This window comes from Ambystoma mexicanum, chromosome 6q, assembly GCF_040938575.1.
Source record: "Ambystoma mexicanum isolate Mex_15411 chromosome 6q, UKY_AmexF1_1, whole genome shotgun sequence".
Taxonomy (NCBI): domain Eukaryota; kingdom Metazoa; phylum Chordata; class Amphibia; order Caudata; family Ambystomatidae; genus Ambystoma; species Ambystoma mexicanum.
Genome location: NC_090937.1, coordinates 1,377,830,235 through 1,377,846,772, shown reverse-complemented (window position 1 = coordinate 1,377,846,772; position 16,538 = coordinate 1,377,830,235). Strand labels below are relative to the sequence as shown.

Here is a 16,538-nt window from a genome sequence, read left to right as displayed (position 1 = left end):
TCTCGGATCGAGACAGAGTATGAGGCACACACAAGGAGCAAGGCAACTTCTGCCGTTTATTATGCAAACGGCAGGGATGGGTCAAGGAGCGTACGCGTTCGTCCTGACACACACACAATAGTGGGGCTCGCAGGCCCTTTTTACTACATTATGACGCGCTACTTGCGTCATTCCAAAAAGTTACCAAAAGAACCTATCGCCACTCTTGATTGGTTGCTCGAGTGGTGGGGTTAGTATAGTACGCATATAGAGAATGATATTAGTGGTTAAGATGTAGTCAGGTGGTATATCTGGGTTGTCCCTACAATTAGATACATAAGAATTGTTACATGAAGACCCCTGAGGATTGGCTAACGTTACTGACGTCTGAGATAAGAACCTCATGTTCTGATTGGTGCATCCGTGAGCTCCCCAGCCTGGGACCACCGTTGTTCCCAGCACACGGTGCACCTGTGGTTGCAACAGTGTTTCAATATGGGTACGTGCAGGCAATGTGAGGATTTATTCATAGGTGGGAGACTGACCGTTCCCACTGTAGCAGGTGTCCATTGAGCCTTTCAAGTGTGTCGGCCTGCGTCTCGTAGCGAGGTACCCAGACGCCTTTTCTCTCCTGGGTTTTGGCATCTCGTCAGGTTCGGCTTGGTCACGTGGGGAGGGACCGTGTTTGAGGCATAATTCTGCACAATTAATATTGTTTTTCCACTGTATGTCTGGTTTAATTTGCAGATATGATTTTAACATTGGTACGTGGAGTGCGAGGTTGCAACATCGTGCCTTTGAAGATTTGTTTCTTGACTGTGGGTTTGCAACATTACGACCTTGGCTGGTTGCTCCACTGGGTTCTTTCTGCAGGCTCAGCAACCTGACTTTTGCTTTGTTAATGTCCACGGGAACTCTTGCTTGAGGCCTACTTGGGCCTGGTGCACGAGTAATCCATTTAGTGCATGGATGCTTTAGGTTATAGTGGCATACAGTTTCATGGCCAGTATCGTGTTTCCATTATATCTCTCATGATGGTAACGGGTTTCAAGAGAAGCGTGAGCAAGCGTTATAAATGAGCTCATGGTGCGTCTTGCGTTTCTGCATTCTGAAAGCCTATGTAAAAATAATAAAGATGCACGTCCGTGAATAAGCCTGTCGCCTACGTCAGAGCACTGAGTATGTTCTTCGTGTAGATTGGTGTGGAAATGTTCAGCGTGTATAATAGTTCAGCGGTGCTTCCCGTTATCTAGGTCGTCATGGCATCTCTAACGATGTGTAGATTTCAGTCTAGTTGGTCCGTGCCGCAGGTGTCGGCATGGCCAGTGCGGGCTGTTGGGCAGGCAGATGGACACATCCGTATGTTTCTGTACCAGGGTATTTGGTCATCTGGTAAATGGGCAAACTCTTCTCGTGGCGGGTGTCTGGGCCGCGACCCTCTAGGCCAAGCGCGAGAGGTGAAGGACGGGAGTCTGGTTTTCCATTCTCCCACTTCACTGTAATCCCGGGTGTATTATTGAGGAGAAGAACATTGCTGCTCTGCTGAATAGTCTGTGTTCTGGCGGTATTGATGTTAGTGCCGTTTCCGACCTTCCCCACAGGTAATTTCCTGTCAGCGGCTCTCCTTGTCTTTTTCTTCTATTTAGGACAGTGTCATTGCTGTTGGTCCTGTTCCCTTGCTCCTCCTGGAGTGGTGCAGATCTCTTTCTTCTCTTATCCCCTTCATTCATTCTAGGAAATTTCGCCACATCGACGTGCTTCTTAGGTACCACTAGTGATGGTACATTGACGTGTACCATTGTGCACACACCATTCCACAGGGGAGGCAGTGTATGGTATGCCTTTTCTCCACAGGCCCAATAATGGTCCATTATTACTGCTGTTCCCGCTCCCCCCTCAGGTAACTCCGTCACACTTGCGCAATTGGTGTTATATCCTACGTCCACCTCTCCTTTATGCTGGTAACATACCTTGGGCGCAGTCAACGGTAGTATCGTTATTGGGTCTTCATCTTCTTCTACCCACGTGAGCATTGGTACATACTTGATCCACGTCGTCCAACATCGGTGATTGTGTGTCTCGATGGTTGAGATAGTTTCTTTTGTTACCATGTTGCTGCCAATCACTCCTATCTCCCAGCTGTTATCCAGATACACCTTTCCTGTTATCGTCAGTAGCGGCCTCTCCCAGCATCCTTGTTTACCCGGAACTTCAGTGGCGTACCAATCACATGGTAGATACTGCAATGTTACTTTCTGTGTTTCTCCTTTTGCAGGGCCACTTGTTATATATTTGAATGCTTCAGCATGTAAACTGATCTTGTGATAACTCAAGTAGGTCTTGAGGAAGTTGTTTTCATATGGGTATGAGTCTCGTGTTTTCCATGTCATGTGCACTACAGTTCCTTGGAATCTTCCTTTCGTCTGGAACAGTGCCAAGTATATTATGCACTGCGCTATCTTCTCATTTATTTCTGTGGCAACAAATGTTCGTGAAGCACTCATGGCGTATGGTATTAATGAGCAGACGTAGCAGCTATCCTCAGTTGTCTGCTTACCAATGCGGGTCATGTGTTGGTACCATATGTTGTTTGTGACGTGTGCTGAATCTTGTACATAATTATCAATACCTTTATTGTCTGAGTATGTGCTGCGTTTAACTCTATTTTTCTTTGGTGCAATGTTACTACTACCACCTGACGTAACACCTGTTGCAGCAAGGAACGGGGGTATATTAGGTTTGGGTGCAGCAACAAAATTGATAGCACAGCTATACTGCCATACAGAAGCAGCCAAAAATCCGGTGATCATCAAAATCCCTATTATTTTTATTACAATTGCTAATCTCACCGGCATTTTGCTCTTACCTTGCTGCAGTCCTGGCAGCTTATTCTTGCGACGTTAAAGTTGCCCGCCTAAGAATTCTCAGAAATGCTCGTTTTTAAATGTTAGTTTTGTTTTGTTTAAGCTCTCCCTATCAAATAGTCATTCAGTGCCCAGGCGAAGAGCTGCTCCCACGCTACTCTAAGTGATTGGTCTCTTAAGACCGGCAAGTATGGGCGGAGGTGGGGCATGTAATATTCTATGGCCAGGAGGAAGGCTGTGTAGTAAACACGTACCCTTCTTCTTTTTAGGTATGTTGGCCTTTTTATTTCGTATACAAATTGGTGTGACAATTCTTCTGGGTAGTTATCGTCTGGGAGTACCATCTACGCCTGGACAGTGGACTTTGTTAGTTAGCTTTCTACTTAATAATACAATAATACGCAGTTCCTGTATGTGCGAGAGAAAAAAAGAGAACATTCACGTGTTTACATGTGTATTTGTGCGGCCAATGTCTTTCAGTTTAAGTTACAACTGTCCTTTGCAGTCAATGGGCGGGGGGGGAGATGGCGTAATTATTTTTACTCTTTGAACGTGTGACCATGGGGTGGGCAGTGTAGTGATCACCCCTTTCTTCGTCAGTTGTTGTCTCTGGGGTGTCTGGGTAGTGAGAAGGTAAGGGAACAATTGGGTCGTTGTCTGTGGTAGAACTTCCTTCCGCTGTCAGGGATGTTGTTGCTGTTGTTCCAATGGACCTGTCGTTGGCGCTGGGGCGGGTCTGCAGTTTGTATATCTTTACATCATGTAGATGGTTCCAAGCACGCTTATCCTTTAGTTTTACTGCTCTTGTTGATACGTCTTCTACCAGATGTGGACCGGTGAACCTTTTGTCGTTCCACCTTCTATTGAAATTGCGAAGTAGCACGTGGTCACCTTTGGCTAGTTTGCACAAGTTCTCTTTTTCTAATTCTGTACTGGCGCCTTCTTCTTTATCTCTGGTGGACCCGCCCCGCGTGCGCTCGAGCTGTTGAGACACAAACACAACACTAGTAATCAAAGACGACACATATTGATACATTTCATCACCTAGTACACTCGCTGAACTTTCGTGGTCAGTGAATGCCCTTGACGTTGGCGTTAGGGGAAGGCGCTTTTGACGTCCAGTAACCACCTCGTGTGGGGTGAGGTGGTGGTCGGACCCTGGCCTGTTCCTCAGTTCGAACAAGGCTAACGGAAGGCAATACAACCAACTTTTCTTTGTTGTTTGTTGTATCTTTGCAATTGCCTCCTTCAATAAGCCATTTAGGCGTTCACATACACCGTTAGCCTGTGGGTGATATGCACATGCAAATTTGTGCTTTATGCTCAGCAGGGCTGTGATATGTTGGAACATTTCGTTTGCGAAATGTGGGCCATTGTCTGATCTTAATACTTCGCACACTCCCCACCTGGGGAAGACCTCCCTTACTATGAATTTGGCTGCTCTAAATGCATCTGGGTGTGAACAGGGCCCTGCTTCAATCCACCTAGAAAATGGGCATACTACTACAATCATGTATCTATTACCTTGACATATGTTGATCATATCAACATAGTCAATGTGGAGGTGCCGAAAAGGTCCTTCTGGCCGGGGTATGGTACCTCTTATCACTTTTAGGGTATGACCGGCCGTAAACTGTTGGCAAGTAAGACAATTGCTGATAAAATTTGACACATGAGAATTTAACTCGGGACAGAACCAATCATCTCTAATTCGTGCTGCAATTATTTCCTTGCCTGTATGGGCTGGGTGATGTAATTGGCTCAGGGCGGTATTTAAAAGTGCCAACGGTATTACAACTTTCCCAGTACCACTCTGGCGCCATAGTGCGTCGGTTGGTGACATTGTACATCCTCTTTTTACCCATATTTCCTTTTCGGCCATTGGTGCTGCTGCTTGTAATTCCATAATCTGTGTGGCTGGGAGATGGGTATATCCTTCTCTTATTAACATCTCCCTAGCCATTCCCCTCCCTCTCCCTCTCTGTGAGTCTGTGGGGTCCCATATCTCACCAAAGTATGCAGCATATTTCGCATGTGCGTCTGCTGCTGCATTCCCTTTTGAGACTTGGTCTTCACCATTGGTGTGTGCGGTGCATTTTACTAGGGCTAGCTCTTGGGGGTCGTTTATTACTTCAATTAATTCAGCCAACAAGAGGGCATGTTGCACTGGAGTGCCGTCAGCTCTCCTAAACCCTCTTCTCCTCCATTTTGTTAGCCCTGAGTGGACAGTGGATGTAACATATGCACTGTCGGAATATATTGTTACACGTTTGTTAAAACTTTCTTTCAATGCCAATATCAGTGCAACTAGTTCAGCGGCTTGAGCAGAGTAATGCTGTGGTAACTGTACACATTTCATAGCCACACACACCGGAGCCTCCATCATTTTTACCACTGCTGCCCCAGTTCTCCGTATCCCATCTCCTTGATCAATAGTTGATGACCCATCAATAAACAAAAGCTCACCTCCCTCTAGTGCATTCTCTTCAACTTTTCTAGTACATGAATATATTTCATTTAGTTGGCTGCAGTCGTGGGCGTAATCTCCCTCCTCAATTATTTCTGCTAGAAATCTTGCAGGGTTAACAGTGCTACATCTAACAATCGCTAGTTCAGCCCTAGACAAAATGATCTCATAACCTGATGCCCTTTGTGTCGTTAGTGTGGACTTGGGTTTATTCAATATTGCAAATAATGCATGTTCCACAAACAGTGTAGTTGGACACCCCATGGTTATTGCTGATGCCTTTTCTACTGCAAAAGCAGCTGCAGCGAGGCCTTGTTCGCAAGGGAAGTGGCCTAACATCACGGGGTCTAAGTGACCGCTATAAAATGCTACTGGTTTATAGCCCATGCTTGTTTTTTGGGCCAATACTGCTTTCATTACTGCTGAGTCGCAATGTGAAAATATAAAAAACCGTCGCTCATAGTCTGGGGATGCCAGTACTGGAGCTGTTGATATTGCGTCCTTCAATTCGTCAAATGCCTCCCTCATTTCCATAGTCCACCCCAACCTTTTCTCCCCTTTATTTGCTTCCTTCAAACCCTCAAGCAGGGGGCCTATGTATGAGCTGTAATCAAATACCCATGCTCTACAGTAGTTGCATAACCCCAGAAATTGCTGCAGTTCTCTCACAGTCTGTGGCATGGGAGTGCTTGAGATGGCCTGTGCTCTTTGTGGTGCAATCTTTCTTCCATGTTGGGATATCAGTTGGCCAATGTAGAGTACCTGTTCCTGACAGTATTGTATTTTTTCCATGTCTACCTTATACCCCTTTTCAGCCAATATAGTCAACATTTTTAACGAGTCCTCTCTGCATTTACTTTCGTTTATACTGCAAATTATTATGTCATCCACATATTGTAACACTGTGCTTTCCACCTCAACGTTACCCAAATCCATCTGTATTACTCTATTGAAAATTGAGGGTGATTCACAATACCCTTGTGGTAACCTGGTATGTTTCCATTTAGTATTTCGGTAAGTGAAACTTGTTAAATCTTGTGAGTCGGGGTGTAATGGTATTGAGAAAAATGCATTTTTAAGATCTATTACTGTAAATCGTGATGCCTCTGCTGGAATGCCACACAATATTGTGGCCGGGTTTGCTGTTACTGGATATTCTGCTTCCACTATGTTGTTCAAGGGCCTTAGGTCCTGTATGAAGCGCCAAGACCCCCCTTTAGCCTTGCGCACTGGGTACACAGCCGTGTTACATGGTGATTCTGAGGGGACCAATATGCCATTGTTTATAAGGGCCGTTATAGTTTCATATATGCCCTCATCTGCCTCTTTTGACAATGGGTACTGTTTTACTCTTGGTAGTATTGCACCTTTTTTCAATTTTATCCGTACACCCCCTATGCTTTTAATGCATCCTACGTCATAAGGGCTAATGGTCCATAATGATTTGGGCACCTTTGACATATCCTCCTTAAAGAAAGGGACTGGGGTGCATGCAGGTGCCTCAAGTGCCATAGCAATTTTCTGCGCTATTTGTTTGTGAGCCACTCGTAACCATATTTCTACACTCATCATGAACACCATTTCCCCCTCCTCCTTTTCTTCTGAAAACAGTTCCTCATCTGACACCTGGGTCAACCTACATCCTTCTGCTAGTGCTATCACTGCCCTCCATGCTCTTCCTTCTTTGTCTTGGGCGTGCACAGCAATATACTCAGCTGTTGTAATAATGCTTTCAATGTCTATTGCAAACACCTTTCCTTCTTGTTCATTAACAGGTGTTTCTGGTCGGAACAGATAAGCTGCTGGCCTCCTCCATATTTTCCCTTCTATCCCTGGCATCCATGCAAATGCCATGTCTGTTCCATACTGGAATATCTCGCCATCTACTGGTTCCGCCCTAATTGCTGTCTGCCCACAGTATGCTTGCATAATCTGTCGTGCTGCTAGCATGTTAATCCCTGGAGTAGAGCAAATTATACCATCCTCTGTAAAGGAGATTGTCATATTTAACCTATTCATTATGTCCCTCCCCAGTATATTTACTGGTGAGGCACTATAATACAAGAGTGGAACTGACAGATCGTAATCTCCGATAGATAAGGGAACGTTATCAGTAAAAGGAACCAATCCTTTAGCCCCAGAAAATCCTTGGGTGTTCATGGCTTCGCCTGACATCTTAAATTTACCTTCCCTTATGCAAGACCGGGTTGCCCCGGTGTCAACAAGGAATGATAACTTTTTGTCACCTATCGTTACCTCTATGCGTGGCTCCTCCGCACTATTAGGTGTTACTGACAGGATGGGACACACCAAGGCCGTCTGTGGGCTGTCCTATTGGGGGTACAATGATTGGCCATTTCCTGTGTAAGGGTTGTGTCCCAATACCGTCACCCTACCCAATTGCGTTTGTTCAGTTTGGGGTTGTTGTGTTATCACTACTTGTTGTTGTGGCAGTGGCTGTTGTTGTGTTAATTGCTGTTGCTGCAGTGGCTGTTGTTGTGTTAATTGCTGTTGCTGCAGTGGCTGTTGTTGTGTTAATTGCTGTTGTTGTATGCCCTGCTGTTCTTGTGGTGGCCTAGGTTGTGCCTGCTCATTCCATGCTGGTGTTCCTGGCCTGACCCTACACTTGCGTGACATGTGTCCTAGTAGTCCACAACTCCAACACACGGGTGGTTCTCTGTTTTGCCATGGGGAGCTCCCTGTGTTGTCCTGGTATACCGGTTGCCCTGTGGGGTAGGAACTTCCAACTCCCCCCACCTGCTGTTGGGTATTATATCCGTATCCTCTCCCTCTCATAAATCCTCCTCTCCCCCTGTTATAACCATAATACCCAGCTCCTTGCATTGGGTACCCTCCTCCCACGTTTGGTGCGTGTAATTGTAGTGGCGGCATTTGCTGTATTATACTTTGTGGAGGTGCTATTAGAGCTGGATCTTGTGCAGCCACTACTTGTGTGGGGCTTTGGGCCATTGTTGTGGGCGCAGTTATTAGTGCCCCTTCCATTGTGTATTTAGTTAGTTTTTTCTGTACTAGTTTGGCCTCTTCTGTTTTCCTGTCCTCTTCCTTTTGTTTCATTTTTCCTTGCCATATCCTGCAGTGATGTACTATTGTCAGCTGTATTTCAGGCCATGGTTTTACTTCCATTCCCACTACTTTCTTTAGTTGTTTCTGAACTCCTTCTGGGAGCCCTTGTACTAGTATATGATAAAATATGGCTGGTGTTTTATCCCATTGTTCTCTAGTTTCCATGCGCCACTTCTCTTGAATATCCTGTATATAATCAACAGGATCCTCATTCTCACGCATCTTACGGGAAGTAATTGCTCCTATGTCTGATGTGTCTGGGTACTGTACTCTCAGTGCCTGCCATAGCGCATGTCTGCAGTTTGCAAATGGCGCCCCATCATGCGATGTGTTCGTTATTGTTATCCCATGGAATCCCGCTCTCTTCCAGATGTCGTCCGCTCTATCCCCTAATATTGATATTAACAGGCCTTTCACATCTCCTACTGCTAGTTTCTGCCCTGCGGTGTGTTTTTCCATTTCATATATCCACTTACCCGCACCTCCACTTAGTGATGGGAGCCTACATTTTATATTTTCTTTATCCGTATGCTTCCATGGTACATACTGCGGTCTAACCCCTCCTCTCTCCAACAGTGGCATTAAGTTGTGTCTTGTGTCACCCTTTATGTTCCATAATATTGAGTCCTCACACCCCTCCTCCTCCCCTGTTTCCTTTACCACTTCAAATTCTTCCTTACTACCCCTCCTCCTACCTACCTCTCCGTCCCTTCCCCTTGTTTCGTCATCTCCTGTGTTTAATATGGGTATGTTTATCTGTCTGTCTTGCCTGCGGCTAGGGAGGTCTCTAAGCCGGCATGCATAGGGAGTCACTTCGTCCATGAAGGGCGCAAGCTTTATTGTGCGCAGCGTGCGTGTGGTGGTTGAGCATGTAGGGTGCGATGGGGGAGGGCGTGATGGAGATGGTGATGGTGTGGCTTCATGGGTTTGTTTTTCCACTAGTTGTTGCACCCTCTCCTCACTTTGTTCCAGCTCCTCCCTTCTCTTACGGATCCATGGCGAGTCTATGTTTGTTCTAGTGAGGTACAGCTTATCTAAGCTTTCCCTTTCACTCTTTCTTCCTACCCTCTCTACTCCTTCTTCCTCCTCACTGCAAAAATCAGTCATAGATGGTATCCCCCACTCTGTTTTTTTCCCTTTTACTGTTACTGTTTCTAAGTCTATTAGCTCCATTTCTCCTCTTCCTTTGTTACCAACTGTTCCCCCTGGTGTTGATGTTGTTGCTACTTCTCTACTTCTATAAACATCCCCCCATTTTTCACTCTCCTTATTTCTCCCTCCTCTTTCCCCTTCACTCCTATCCTCCATTTCCCTACTATTTTCCTCCCTTTTCCTTTTTAATTCCTCCATCACTTCGTTGCTCATCTGTTCCAATATTCTTTCATCTTCTTTCTTTCTTTCCCATTTCACCCTTTCTCTTTCTATTGCTTTCCCTTCTTCATATTTCTTAGCTGCCTCTGATACTACCCTCCTCCTCCATATTTCCAATTCCCTTTCCTTGTCCTCTTCTTCCTTCTTTTTTTCTCTCAACACTACTCTTGACACCCTTTCTGCTGCTGCTCTTACCCTTCCATCTTCTATCCTTTGCTCCTCATTTCGTTCCCTTACTTTGTCCAATTCGTTTTTACCCTCTTTCCTTTTCCTCACTCTCTCTTTTTCCCCTTCTCAAGCTGTGTTAGTAATTCATTCTGCTCATCCCTTAGCTTTGCCAATTTTTCCTCCAAAATCTCTTCTCTTTGTCGTAGTAGCTCCTCCCCCTTCATCTCACTCTCCCTTGTACTATCCTCGCCTGTTCTCTTTACTGCCTCCCTTTCTTCTCCCGTTAGTGAACCCCGTAATTTTAATAATATCTGTGCAGCTACCCACTCATCATGTCCTATCTCTACAATCTGCTCTTCTCCAATCCTCTCCTCCCCCACTATCTTCCTGTGAGCCACATATGGTGGAGGGCTGTATGCCGGGTTCGAGTATCCTTCAGCCGCCCTTAACTGTCCTTCTATTTCTCCTAATTCTCTTAAAGGGTACAACCCTTCTCCCTCTGTTTTCACTCCCGGTGTTATGGGTATCTCGTTGCTCGGTTCCTTTTTTATGTCTTCTAATTTATCAATCTTTTCTCTTCCCTCTCCTTCATTCTCCGCATTCTTTTTCCTTTCACACCCCTTTTCCCCATCCGTTCCCTCTTTCATAATCTCCTTTACTTCCGGTGTTTCTCCCATAGAAAACATTCCATTTGGTCCTGGTCGGGATCCCTGGAACATCCTCCATAAGTTAAACACCTCCATATGGCTCGCCAACTTCTTCCCCTTGTATGTATTGTGGAGATGGTTTAGCAATGAATGTTGGGCCTATGGATCGAAACTACCATTAGGCGGCCATGGTGTTAACATTTTGTTATCCGTCCCCTGGGTCCGCTCTATGCTGTACTTAATTAATTTCTCCCTATGGGGTGGCAGTGTGGTGCATATGTGTTGTAGTGGGGTAGTGAGGGTGTTCCCCCACCCTCCCGACCCTGTCCCATATGACATAGTTGTGCCCCACTTGTTACTCCTCCCTTCGCTATCAGTTTGCAATTTACAACCTTATATTGTTTACCTGGCCCCGTAAGTGTGGGGACTTACGACAATCCTTTACAAAGTATGCAATAATAATAATTTAAAAAAAACAAAAAATAGTAAAACACAAATATATATATGTATAATTTTGTATTGTATATTCCTTCCCCTACGGCCCCCTGCGGCCGAAGCGCACGCAGCCCCCTGTGACTGCGTACCCCTTACGACGATCTTATACAGTCGTCCTTATTCCTCGTTCTCCTCCCCCTTTTACATTTGCCGTGGCCGGCGTTCTCCGTGCTCAGCCACGCCCCTCTCCCCTTCTCCTCTTCCAATCCACTCGTTTATTGTTTATCTTCGTATCCGCTCCCTCATCATTTTTCTCTTCCCCACCACTTTCAAAACTCAATGTTCCTTGTGCTCGTGATATCCTATAAAATCCCTACTGGTGACGTCACCGATGTCTTTACGCTACTAGTACATTCTCATTATTAATTTCAAAATACACTTGCAATTTACCCCCGCTAACCCTACAGCTGTCTTCCTGTCTCTCCTGGAACAAGGTAATCTCATCAATAATATAATCGGACTGCACACGCTGCGTCGCCTCGCTTGTGATACGCCCCTCAACAGGAGGGCTTAACCAGCCAATTATCTTCCGTATTTGGCAACTATGCAACTAGCTACCCCCTACAGGGAAACGTCATCTACCTATCGAGTTTCTTGCTCGACCAATAGGAAACCTCATCTACCTATCGAGTTTCTTGCTCGAACAATAGGAAACCTCATCTACCTATCGAGTTTCTTGCTCGAACAATAGGGAACCTCATCTACTCATTGATCAATAAATGCCAAATCGTAGGAAACCACACACGCCCACCCCTACACGTTAGTCGCGATTTAGGCCAATCAGTGTATACGAGCGGCCACACGTGATGTTTCGTGCTCCGCCCCCCTCTTTCGCGTGACTGCTCTCGCACTCTTTTCACTCCCTTTCATTCCATTGCCAACACTATATTGTCAAACCTTCGCCGCGCACCTGTGCAACACCTCCCTCCTCCCTTATTTAATTCCTCCCCCCTCCCTCACAATTTCGCATTGCTTGTTGTGTGTGTCATGCTCACCAAGTTCTCTCGATGCAGAGCCGCTCGACTGCGTGCACCCCTCCAAGCGGCTCGCCACCTCCCCTCGTCTGGACCACGTCTGGACACTCGCCAACCGCGGGCGGGATACTTCTCAACCGGCTCCCGAGGGCCAATATCCGGATTGCGCTGTCCGGTCTTCTCGCAGCTCCGCGATGGTCCTGTAGTCCTCAGAAGGGGGCAACGGCAGAGGGGGCCGCGCCGCCGGGCCTCCTCGCAACGGGAGTGCCTGGAAAAAGTAAAAATAAAAGTCGATCTTAAACAGATCTCAGCAGTGCCTCCAACTTGTCGGGGGGGAAATTCTGCCGGGGTCGGCCGGACCGTCCGCAGACCTCCAGGCAGGGAGGCCCCAACTCCTCCCGTGTGTATCCCAGATAAGATGAGATAGAGTATGAGACGCACACAAGGAGCAAGGTGACTCTGCTGTTTATTAGACAAAACGGCAGGGATGGGTCAAGGAGCGCACGCGTTCGTCCTGACACACACACAATCGTGGGGCTCGCAGGCCCTTTTTACTGTATTATGACGCGCTACTTGCGTCACTTCAGAAAGTTAACAAAAAACCTATCGCCACTCTTAATTGGGTGTTCGAGTGGTAGGGTTAGTATAGCACACATATAGAGAAAGATATTAGTGGACAAGGTGTAGTCAGGTGGTATATCTGGGTTGTCCCTACAATTAGATACATGAAAATTGTTACATGAAGGCTCCTGAGGATTGGCTAAATGTGCTGGCGTCAGTGATAAGAGCCCCATGTTCTGATTGGTGCGCCCGTGAGCTTCCCAGCCTGGGACCACCGTCGTTCCCAGCTCTCGGTGTACCTGTAAGTTGCAACAATGTTTCACTTATGGGTACATGCAGACAATGTGAGGACTTATTCATAGCTAGACGGGGTACCGTTCCCACTGTTGCAGATGTCCATTGAGCCTTTCAAGTGTATCTGCCAGTGTCTCGTAGCGAGGGATCCAGACGCCTCTGTTCTCCCGGGTTTGGCATCTCGTCAGGTTCGGCTGGATCACGTGGGGAGGGACCGTGAAAGAGGCATAATTCTGCACAATTAATATTGTTTTTCTACTGTGCGTCTGGTTTAATTTGTCGGTGTGACTTTAACGTTGGTGCGCGGAGTGCGAGGTTGCAACATCGTGCCTTTGATGATTTGCTCTTGGAACGTGGGTTTGCAACATTGCGACCTTGGCTGGTTGCTTCGCCAAGCTCATTCTGCAGGATCAGCAACTGACTCTTGTCTTGTTGATGTCCACGGGAGCTCTTGTTTGAGGCCTACTTTGGCCCGGTGCATAAGTTGTCCGTTTGGTGCACAGGTGCTTTAGGTTATAGGAGCATATAATTCCATAATCAGTATTGTCTTTATTATATTTCTCATGGTGGTAACTGGTTTCAAAGAGAAGCGTGAGCAAGCTAGTAAAAAGTTCATGACGCGTCTTGCGTTTCTGCATTCTGAAAGCCTATATAAAAATAATAAAGATGCACGTCCGTGAATATGCCTGTCGCCTACGTCATAGCACTGAGTATATTCTTCGTGTAGGTTGGTGTGGGAATGTCCAGTGTGTATATTTGTACAGATGTGCTTCCCGTTGTCTAGGTCGTCATGGCATCTCTAACGACGTGTAGATTTTAGTCTAGTTGATCCGCGCCGCAGGTGTCGGCATGGCCAGTGCGGGCTGCTGGGCAAGCAGATGGACACATCCGTATGTTCCTGTACCAGGGTATCTGGTCGTCTGGTAAATGGGCAAACTCTTCTCGTGGCGGGTGTTTGGGTCGTGACCCTCTAGGCCAAGCGCGAGAGGTGAAGGACGGGAGCCTGGTTTTCCATTCTCCCACTTCAGTGGTCTGGCCATCTGCTCTTTTGTTGACGCCATCTGCAATCAAGTCATTAGCTCCTTTCAAATTTAATGGCTGGGCCATGGGTCATCTTATCTTCTTCTGACAGAAGAAGACTACCCCACCCACTGACTCATGATACCCTCTGTTCTCTGTCAAATGTCATCAACTCATAGAGAGGGACCACAACTTCTCGTTAATTCTTGAGGATTATTCAGAGTTCACAACCATTGGCCGGGCATTTGCTTGCTTAGTTTTGGTCCAATCACCACCATAAAGCTCTTCACAAGCACAGCGCTGCACCCTTTCCTTGTTCTGCCTCAGCTTCAAAGACATTCCCGGATATTCTGATAAGGGTAGGGGGAGGTGTGTAGTGCCTGGGCCTTCAAAACTCAACAGAAAAGATCTTTTGGGCTAAACACATGTTTTCGATGCTCAGAAGAACAGAAAATATTGCTTTTAAATCTGTTTCATTTTCTTTACATGTGAAAAAACCTGTTTTCAGGTGATTGCCTTATGTCATCTGCAATTTCATTTGCACTCTGCCATCAATGTCCATCTTTATTTTAAAATGGAATAGGCACTGGAGCAATTGTTTTTATTTTGCATAATTCAGTGAAGGGTAGGTCTCTGGTTTTGGGAATACAGGGCACATTTCGTGTGTATGCTCTTTATTTCCGTGTAAACAGCCTTTGGATGTGTGGCAGTTGGGAATGAAATGCTGCCCTTGTCGTTAGTCACATCCTTCCTGGCATATTTCTACACCTTTTGGGCCTCTCACGGTCTGGGCAGTTCAACTGTCTTGGGGCCATATTTACCCCACAATAGGTAAACTTCTAAAAAAGTGTGCTGTTCCCCACCTTCAAAATCACCTTCCTTCAAATCGTCTTTTGTGCACTTACCAATCAGGGCACAAATACCCTTCAGGTTTCCAATGTCACCCTGAGTATGTTGGATAGGATGTGGATAGTATGGGTGTCTGCTTGATTGTTCTCCTCAACGTGCCTTCAACGCTTGATATGATAGCTATGGGGCAAGTCTATTACATCTTGTTGTGAGGAATTGGTGTCCATGTTTTGGAGTGTTTGAAATCTATTCTGATTGGGCATACCCAGGTTGTTCAGATGGAATCCTCCAGGCCACGTCTCCATCCATTATATTGTTGTCTTCCTGAGGGCTCTGTCATATCTCATACCTTCCTCAACATCTATATGGCTTTGCAAGGGTGACCTGGTTAAGAACTTGGGTATCTCTCATAAACAGAATGCCAATAACACTTGGTTACCCACAGTGCCTCCATTATTGGGTGAAAACGTTTGATGTAATCTGGCGAAAACAGCGAACGAGATAATCTGCTCTCTGGACCCTCAGGTTCCGGAATATCCAGTCTGTTTCTCTGTGTCTTCTTCCGAAACGTTTCTTCTTCTGCCAGGTCCCTGAAATTAGATCTCCCCACTTAAGCATATATCGACTTTGCTGTTAGTGTTTTTTTTTAAATCCTAGTTATTTTGCTTTTTGTCATTGTTTTGCTACACTGTTTTATGACCGAGTTGTGAATGCTTTTTGGGGTGACCTTTGTATAATAAATTGTAATGTATATACTTTTTTATTTTTATGATTTATCATCATATAGAGCTCATGGGTTAGGCGTTTTACTATTTCAAATTTGTATTAGTTATTAATGAATGACTTTGAACGAGGAAGGGCTATTTGGTTATTATAGGTTTAATAACTATCTGTTCAGCAAATAAAATGCTGGAAGAACATTATCTCACAAGAAGACACCAGGCTCATCTTTACTAAATTGAGTTAACGTTTCAATAATTGTATTCCGCTATAAGCAGCACACATTACCACTAAAGTAGTAGAAATCGTTGATTAAAAATAATTCGGACATTAAAATGGACTGCTCAAATGTAGACTGCCATTATAGCAGGACTGACCCAATACATAGGCCTTTTGTCGAAATGTATTAATCTGCAATTATAGCGACATATCTTTAATATTTGTCTTTTCCTCTTGTAAGTATGTCAGCAGTGCGATCAGTTTAAGGCGATAAACGGGGCTGTGAGAGACAGAGACAACACAGGGGACATTTTATTCTGAAAGCATAGCTGGCGAAGGCCTGCATAACTCACCATCATGTCTGCTCTCACGGTAGCTATGCACGGCCTGCAGTGAGGGGGAGTTCTGGCCTGAGTGAGTACATACTACGCATGCCACTACCGGTAGTCACGCATGGATATATTTCTGTAACGCCCCCCAGTGGATTCCGCGGGAACGTGAGAAGTGTTTGAAGGCTGCAGAGTTCTATTTTTAAAATGCGTCACTAATAACTTCGCAGCGACCCGGCTCGTTCCTGAGGGATGTCTCCGTCATATGACACGTCGCAGCTTGCTTTTAGGCCAAGCTGCCAGTGACCGAGCAGCGGCCATTCAGAAGGCAGTGCATTTTTATTTTCACTTTTAAATGACCTTTTATAATGTTTGCTGGGCACAGAGTCCCTGTGGCCGGAGTCGTGTTGCTGCTGACAGCGTTTGAAGTGGATTGCAGCTGAAAACGATTGCCAAAATGCCAGACGAGACAGGTACGTAGTAGCAAACGATTCACT

At 45.8% G+C, this 16,538-nt stretch overlaps 1 protein-coding gene across 12 annotated transcripts in view; it reads left to right on the top strand.

Moving 5' to 3' along the window:
* The window catches only part of ABLIM2 (actin binding LIM protein family member 2), a 1,607,463-nt gene that overhangs the window by 351,223 nt on the left and 1,239,702 nt on the right, over positions 1-16,538 (top strand). For 6 of the 12 annotated variants that reach the window (XM_069632024.1, XM_069632018.1, XM_069632017.1 and 3 more), the window contains exon 1: positions 16,322-16,514. The exons of 1 other annotated variant lie outside the window; for it this stretch is intronic. In XM_069632024.1, the coding sequence (XP_069488125.1) occupies positions 16,499-16,514 (16 nt within the window). In that variant the 5' untranslated portion in view covers positions 16,322-16,498. Of the gene's footprint in view, positions 1-16,320; positions 16,515-16,538 lie in introns of those variants that run through there. 5 more of the 12 variants (XM_069632022.1, XM_069632015.1, XM_069632021.1 and 2 more) reach the window with 1 other exon arrangement.